This window comes from Nothoprocta perdicaria, unplaced genomic scaffold, assembly GCF_003342845.1.
Source record: "Nothoprocta perdicaria isolate Ctin4 unplaced genomic scaffold, notPer1 scaffold_72, whole genome shotgun sequence".
Lineage (NCBI taxonomy): Eukaryota > Metazoa > Chordata > Aves > Tinamiformes > Tinamidae > Nothoprocta > Nothoprocta perdicaria.
The window spans coordinates 3,325,325-3,333,892 of NW_020455999.1; the positions used below are offsets into that span (position 1 = coordinate 3,325,325).

Sequence of the window (8,568 nt, forward strand, 5' to 3'; positions counted from 1 at the left end):
GTTTTTGTTTTTTTTAGATTATGATGATATCTCCAATCAGATCGATTTTATCATATGCCTAGGAGGAGATGGGACCTTACTTTATGCTTCTTCACTTTTTCAGGTTAGTCTTCGTAGTAAATAGATATAAAGCCTGCCTTTCCTTTTTGGCGTATTTGTAAATTGTTTTTTTCTGTTGTTATAGAGAATCGCYGGCTTTCTCTGTTGTTCATTCTGTTTTTAAGTTTACCCTTTACCCCTTACCTCCTGAGAATAACATATATGCTTCATTACTGTATCACTCTTTTTATTGTGCACAGTTGAAACTATATCAAAAGTCAAAATACTGCGATAATTTAGTAGCTTTTTAATTCTTTTCTTTATTGATAGGGTAGTGTACCTCCAGTTATGGCTTTTCATCTGGGATCCCTTGGATTTCTTACTCCATTTAATTTTGAGAATTTTCAATCCCAAGTCACTCAGGTTATAGAAGGTAAATTTAAGGGGACAGGGTGTGTTTTTTCTTTTAATTAAGTTTTTCAGCAGATTTTTCCAAGACTGGTTAATTCTTTATGTTGACTCACTTAAGTTTTCCCGTAAAACTGGGTCACAAAAAAAAAAAAATTAGATAAAACTTTGGAAAAAAAAAAAAGAAAAAAAGCTAAAAGAAAATGCAAATCTCATATATTAAATGATAGATAAATAGTTGTAAAGGAAGTCATATTTTATATTTCACATAAAAGTCATTTTCTTCTGAACAGAATACATAAAAGACTTGAAGAAATATTTTGTCCCTTTTATCCCAAGGTTATTTGAGTTGTACTCTAATGATTTCTGAAAATGTGTAGGATTTTCACATTTCTAGAGTGTCTTTTTGTAATGCAATATTTTTTAAAAAACTTCTAAGCTTCTGTTTCAGTGAAGGTTGTTTAATGTTCCGTGTTTTTCTAAACTTTTATTGTGTTCTTATAAAACTTAGATTTTCTTTTTACATCATAAGGAGAGGGAAGAAAGACTAGCTCAAATTTGACTTTGTTTTTTCTGATTACTATTAAAAATTGACTTGACCTTAACAAAACATAGACAATTACCTTTTGAATGAAATTAGAAATGTTGAAAGCATGTGGACATATAGTGTTTTGCTCAGATTGCAAGTAATTACACAATTACACAATTTTAGTATATAATTTTTGTTCATTTTCTGCTGTATTTCACTTCTAGGCAATGCAGCACTTGTTTTACGAAGCAGGCTGAAAGTGAGAGTAGTAAAAGAGAACAGAGAGAAGACAACAATACAGAATGGAATAGAAGAAAATGGAGTAGTGTCTACAAATATAGAGAAAGAAGTGGGCAAACAAATTATGCAATATCAGGTCAGAGGAATCCTTCAGCTGGCACTTCATAATACAAAATTGTAATTGAAAAGTTACAAAGATCTGAAAAGCATGATTTTGCTTGTCGTTTGTTACATCACCAAGTCAGCTATCATAGAGTAGTGATATTTGATATCATTGTAGGTTCTAAATGAAGTTGTAGTAGATCGTGGTCCTTCTTCATACCTTTCCAATGTAGATGTCTTTCTAGATGGACACCTTATAACCACAGTGCAAGGGGATGGTAAGTCTGCTCCTTGAGTCACGTTGCTTATCAGCTCTTGTGTAGACTGCCATTTTACCAGAGTCTGGTTTCTCTCATATGGAAACTGTCTCCAGCTTCAGTTCCTGAGTTGCAGAAAAGGTGTAAAGGATAGATAAGGCTTTGCCTTGGTAACTTATGGAATTCACAACAGTATCAGTGCCTTAAAGAATATTGCATGTTTTATGGTGTGTATATATAGCATTGTGAAGACAAGGGACAGCTTCTATAATATATTAGGATAAAGGGTAAAAGCCGCTCAGAAAACAATTTGCCTGGTTATCTGCAATTTGCTGCAGGGCCAAGATCTATTAAAGATGAGGAGGAGTGTCAGGAGTTTCAACTTTCAGGAGTTGAAGCTCTTAAACTGCAATTCTTATCCCTTACTGACACGTGAATGCCAGCATTACAAAGATATGTAGCCTGAGATCTGGAAATTAGGCAATTTACATGAGGTTGTACAACAAATATACTGTGCAACAATTAGAGTTTCTGTCTTTTTATATATTAGACTACAGCTCTTACATGAAGTCCAAGTCAATACATTCTTTGCTTCATTTTTGTAACAGTCCCATTTCTTAGACTTCTTCTAAGATGGGTGCTGGTTCTAACATTAGCTTAAGCAAAACTTTTGCTCTTTTCGCAGGAGTCATTGTCTCCACACCGACTGGTAGCACTGCGTATGCCGCTGCAGCAGGAGCTTCTATGATTCATCCCAATGTTCCTGCAATAATGATCACKCCAATCTGCCCTCACTCACTGTCTTTCAGACCCATTGTTGTTCCTGCTGGAGTAGAGCTCAAGGTTAGCTTCTTCTGTGTTATTTTTCTTTGCAAGCTTAAAGCTTCTGTAAGCAAGCGAACCTGACCCAAAAGAAGCAGTTAGGAATTGCTGTGTATTGAGTTTCCTGCAATTCTTTTGTTTGTGGGAGGACTTCAAACTCTGTTTGAAGAATACATCTTTGTGTAGAATAATAACCCACTCTGACTAAACTTTTGTACAGCTTTTTACTGGATTGTAGTTGTGTAGACTTCCTCAAAAAATGCATAATGTATTTGTGTTCTAATGAATAGAATTTTATTCATTTCATTTCTGCTAAAGTGAATGTAACATAGTGAAGTTCAAAGGAATAAAAAGAATTCTCCATGGCTAAAGCTATTGCAGATTTTAAGTGTGTTAGCAGTGTCTGCAGTTCACTGCTTATTTTGGTAGAAGATGTAATCTTGCAGAAAATGTTGGCATGGAAAACCTGAATATAAAATAATTTGTTTATTGTGCAATTTTAGTTAATACATCTGTTTAAGGAAGAATTCACCCCCTCTTCTGCGTCTTAAGTAGTTTGGAGGCTTGTAACGGTTAATTTGGAAAAGAGATAGTATTATTAGAAGGGTTTTCCTTGACCTTAAGAAATGTGTGCCGTGTTGTTCTTGTTTGACTTCAGGAATTGGATGTTTATTCATGCCACAGCTGTCCATCCAATTATCTATGTGGCAATATAGGTGTTAGCAGTCAATGACAGTCACTTGTCCTTTCTCTTTCATAAGAACTTATGTTAAGTATGAGCAATTAACTTGTAACTTCCTGAATCTGATAGCTTTAAAACCAAAAGCCTATTACTCTTCATAAATTTTATATTTCTGTTGGAAAAGATGCTAAGTCAACTCAGTTCTAACTGAGAGGTCCTGCACTCTCTGTAACTGGAAGATCTTTCTGTTTTGTGACCTTACTGGCTTTATCAAGAGGAGTTTATTGCATATGGAAGGACATAGATAATTCCAAATATTCATTTCATGTTTGCTAATTTGTTTAGTGTGTTCCTGCAGAGCTATTATTAATCGATGCCAAATCTCAGTGGAACTGTAAAATTGGAAAGAGTAAATTCTCTGCCCAAATGGAAGATGGAGAAAGTTTCTTCCTTGCTCCTGGAGGGGGAAAAAAAAAAAAAGTACAATAGATTTGCAAGCTGAAAATTTGTTCTTTTCTCTTTTTCAGATTATGCTTTCCCCAGATGCCAGGAATACAGCATGGGTTTCATTTGATGGAAGGAAGAGACAGGAAATATGCCATGGAGACAGGTCGAGTCTTTTTTAAGCTCTAGTCTTTTTAAGCTCCTAAATACAGAAAATAGTCTTTTGTGCCTTTCTCTCATTCTGCTTAGACTATAAAAAAAGCAATGAAGAAATAAGCTTTTATAAACTCTTGATACTGCTTAGCTGGCAATAAAGGGACATGTCTTTAGAAATTTCTGTAAATTTTAAGTTAAATAGAAATCTTGGACATCTGAGAAAAGTTAAACCAACAGGAGTTAGCTATATTCAGTGCCTCTCTAAACAACGTTATATGCTTAAAGCAGGTTTAACTTAATTGCAAGTTAAAACTTGCAATTTAGAAGCCAAGATGATGACTTAAATTTTCCTTTGTTCCAATGCTGAAGTTGTAAAGATCGAGAAGAGAATGCAGGACTTCATAGAGTGGTTTAAAGTTCTCCCTGTGTGGGGAAAAAAAACTTCCGTGCAGCAACTTGAAGCCCTCTGATTACATGTGTCTGCATTCTTGGTTATTGCCTGGTTTTGGAAACTTATTCTTTTCCCCAAATGGCTGAACACAGTAGTATCTTAGCTAGTGTCTTGAGGATTAACAACAAAAAATACATGCCCATGATCATTGCTGAGAGGGTTTGCTGCTCCTTGCCCTTGACTGACCTGGAGTATTCCTGTGTTCTTGCAGTATTAGCATCACTACCTCTTGCTACCCTCTTCCTTCAATCTGTTTCCGAGATCCTGTGAGCGACTGGTTTGAAAGTTTGGCTGAATGTTTACACTGGAATGTTCGGAAGAAGCAAAATAACTTTACTGTTGAAGAAGAAGAATTTTAAGTGTCTGCATCTAAAAATACTCATGGGAATGGAAAATGGCAGTATCCCTTCTGTTAAAATATCTGGGTTTTAAGTTTTTGGCTAACATGGATGGAGACCAAGACTAACATATACAGTGATGTACCTCATAGTAGTCTGATCTGTTGATGGCCTGAAGTCATTGTGCTATTTTCTGTCCACCAGGAAAAGGAAGAAATTAGATTATTATTGTTGTATTCCAGATTTAATTTCCTTTAAATTTGAAATTTCAAAATGGATTATTTCTGATGGCATTGACAAGCAAGTCTGTAGGTTTGATTGTAACCAATAACTTGCCAATAACATGCTAGACTGCATGCAGAAGCGTAATAGAATAGCAGCATTAAAATATCTAATTTGGTATATTTACTATTCCATTTGTTAAGATTTTTTTTCTGGATATAAAACCTTAAGAAGTTTTATTTTAAAAGAGGCTTTTTGCTGACTAAATATATCTTGCTCAGAATGCCTTCCTGTCAAGGCAGCATTTACAATACTTTCTCTGTAGTCGCAAACATGACAAACTGTGAAGGAACATGCAGGAATGTATTTTCTCTGAATAGATGGGACTAGTTTTAAAAAATAAGGGAAAAAAAATCTCTTGTGCACATCTGATTGAAAAGTGTTTGACCCTTGGCTGTCATCACTGTATAAATATCCACGAAAAGCATGGGCAAGTGTTAGTTTGGGCTGAGTTGGGGTTACAGGGATTTGCATTTTGGTAGTAGAGCTAATTTGTAGCTCTGCGGTTTCTGTTGGTGAATTGTCAATGTGTTTGATTTTGTACTGTTTTATTATCTGGAACAAATGGTAATATTAGAGACTACAGAGTTAAAACATCACCAGGTGCTCAGGCAGAGTTTGGGCTTGAATTACAATTACCACTATATTGTCTAGGTCCACTGTCTTGAAGAAAAACTACGTCCTCAGCTATCCTGAATGCCTTCAACATTCACAGGTGTCACAGCTTTGGGTGCTTAGTACTGCAGAAGGGGATACTGCGGTGGTAGGCTGATGAGTGGAGAATACACATTCCCAGTATAGTAGCAATGGTGCCTTCAGCACACGCAACATATTCTAAGTCTCGTATGTACTTTTTTAAGATGCTTTCAAATGTTCCTAACTTCTCAATGTACATATTTTATTGTACATGCTTTTATTAAAAAAAAAAACAGTTTGGAAAAAGGGCTTGTACTGTATGTTAACTGAAAAAATGTAAAGCCCAAGTATATTGTTTACATTTATGTTCTTTGTGGTGCAGTCTCATGATGATACTATCCAAACTGTAGCATTTCCAAAGTGTTGCTGTGTTGGCCATTAAAGGAGTGGATATTATCTGTTATATACATGGCCAACACCGTAGTATTGGGGAGGAGTTAATTTCTTACTGATTAAGTTGGTAATTCCTTACAAGGGGATTGAGAAGCTCTGTTGAACTCTTCATGCTTGTCTTGAGTTATTTGTGTGGTCCAAGGCAGTAAAGGGAAATGTGTTGATGAATGAACTCTGAATAACCTACTCTCCTTGATGGTTTATGAATGTCTCTTCCTTTTTGGATGCTGCCCTAGTCTGTCTAATTTTATTAAATCAAGATGAGAGTCCTTTTGCATAAAGCAGAAGCAAGCTCTCAGGGATACAAATCACAATGAAATTGTGTTACTATAATACTCGGTTTGCAAATTTTGTAAAATAGAATGTTGGTTTAATTTAGTCTAAACAGAGAAATTTTATGATATCTTGGAAATTTTCAGATAGCTTTTGGTATTTATCCTTCACTTCAGTCTGCAGTACTCTGTAAACTGCTTACGGGTTTTTTAGATGGAATATTCAGTTATTAAATAGCTGTTTACTTTTTGAGCTATAAAAGCATCAAACTGTGCTTTAAAACCATTTGTTTTCTTATTTAGACACGCAATAATTGAGACAAAGAACAGGGTACAGTGGTTCTATAAACGCATTAAGTGAAAAGTACGCAGAATGCTAAGCACGTTAGGGAGTGGAAATCATTTTGAGGAGGTGAGATAAAATGATTAAAGAGCCTTATTTAGTTTTTTTTAAAGATAAAACTATTCAGCACTTTTTATTTATACTTTTTCATAAATTTCATGGAGTAAATTATCAACTTTAATTTTCAGTATATAGTTCATGAAATCTGCAAACAAAACTTAATTTACTACTTTCTCTCAATCAGATTTACTGGGGTGTCTTTAAATTTACCATTTGTTGCAATTGCATTATGGGCTTTGTGGCTTCTGCAGTTTTGCTTGCACTGCCCTTCCTGCTCGATGACAGTCTTGTCCTCAGATCACTGCACAGTCCAGTAGAGAGGTACAACCACTGACTGGGGGGGACGGGGAAGAGCCACGTGGATGGATTTACTTCAGAAAAAGCAGTTGGATTATAATATTCCTATCTTCTCTTTACCAAAACACAAGGCGAATGATTTGTTAATAAATTACGAATTTATCTGACTGTCCAGAGTCCCTTTCCAAGGCCTTTACTCCTCAAACCAGCAATTTTCAAGCATGACAGTGAGGTTTGATTGGCATTCAGGTTTTGCGTATTTGCCTGTTTGAAGTGTGTGTGTGTGGGGGGGGGGRGGGCAGGGGGAAAGCAACCTCTGTTGTAACTAGAGTTGAATTGGAAACAAGCTCTAATGCAGGTTACCTTTTGCAACAACAACAAAAAGAAAACTCATTTTGCTCATGGCATTGCAGGAACTCCTTTAAGTGGCTTTTTGCTGGTTATGAGCAGTATTTCTAATATAAAGGTTTGCTCACATTACCATTTCTAAAAATACTTTCCAATCTCAACAGAGCCAAAAGGGAGGCTTGGAAGTGAATATGTTTATAAGAAAATCTGATTTTTTTTTTTAAAGAAAAATCTTGTTACATATTGTTAATGTTCTGAAAACTTGTTTTAAATATTGGTGAAAAGAAATATTTTTCAATCCTTTCAATAAATGCTTTTTTTTAAAATTGCATTTGTGCAGCAGCAGCTTTTTGAATGTTGGAAATGTAAAATTAGGTATACACAATTGCTACTTGCAAGCCAAAAATGCAGTTGGGTGTTTAATACATTGACTCATGGACAGTAGCTTCTATTTTCTAGACGTGTATATAGTTTTTTCTAAACATGTTTATTGGATCCCGGTATTTTATCAAAAGTTCTGAAGTAAAAGGTTTTGGATTTGCTGTGCAAGTTGAAACAACTTTAAAGCAGCCCAAAAAAAGGAAGATGTATCTTGGCCTTTGGCCTATATGAAACTTGAAGAGGATGTCAACGCAAACATTTGGATTTATCTGGATTATTTGCAAAGTAATGACGTGGCAGCATGGATTTCAGCTGCCTCGGTAAGAAAAACACCTCTCTGCTAGTGGATGTGAAGCTTGGTATTGATTTTGCTTGCTGTTGCTGTTCCCCGGATTGCTAAATCAAATTTAATCTTTGTGCAGTAATCCCACCTCATGATGACATTCTCCTCCTTGGGCAATGAGAAGGTTTACTGCATTGTTAATGAAAGGAGTGGTAGAGAAGCACCTATTCTTTGTATTGAAAGTTATTTTGTAATAGATATGAGTTTGTAGTGCTTTTTAAGACAATTTGAACTGGCCATAGCAATTAAGCATTTGTTACTGTGGAGCACAGGTTTACAGGGCCTAAAAGCATTTTGCCAAATTATATTCCATTTCCTGTGCGAGGTCTTAGAATGTTTGTTCTTTCATCTTTTCTGCAAAGTATTATCAACTGTGGCACATGTGCACAGTAGCCCTGGAGGATGAGAAGTAGTTTGGTCTTGTGGTCTTGTATGGTTCTCAAACAATTATTATTAATTAAGCATGGACAAATCAGTTTGACCTACCGCTTATGCACTAACCAAAAAAAAAAAAAAAAAAAGACCCAAACCAGAAAGCTTCTTTTCCATACCATTCTAGGTAAAAACTTGCTAAGACTTTTGACCGTGGAATATCTTGATGGTTTTGCAGAGCCTCCTTTATTTATTTTTGTGCAATAGGGATGGTGTGGTTTGTTCCCATTGCTTTCCTTTTTTGATTGGTGAG

At 35.5% G+C, this 8,568-nt stretch overlaps 1 protein-coding gene across 4 annotated transcripts in view; it reads left to right on the forward strand.

The window, feature by feature from the left end:
• NADK (NAD kinase) overlaps positions 1–6,334 on the forward strand; it is a 16,922-nt gene extending 10,588 nt beyond the window's left edge. For 3 of the 4 annotated variants that reach the window (XM_026050940.1, XM_026050939.1, XM_026050941.1), the window contains 7 exons: positions 18–103; positions 370–472; positions 1,201–1,352; positions 1,497–1,596; positions 2,261–2,418; positions 3,607–3,689; positions 4,342–4,656. In XM_026050940.1, coding sequence (XP_025906725.1) covers positions 18–103; positions 370–472; positions 1,201–1,352; positions 1,497–1,596; positions 2,261–2,418; positions 3,607–3,689; positions 4,342–4,489 — 830 coding nt within the window. In that variant the 3' untranslated portion in view covers positions 4,490–4,656. Of the gene's footprint in view, positions 1–17; positions 104–369; positions 473–1,200; positions 1,353–1,496; positions 1,597–2,260; positions 2,419–3,606; positions 3,690–4,341 lie in introns of all 4 variants that reach the window. The other variant, XM_026050938.1, reaches the window with a different exon arrangement.
• The last annotated feature ends 2,234 nt before the right edge of the window (positions 6,335–8,568 follow it).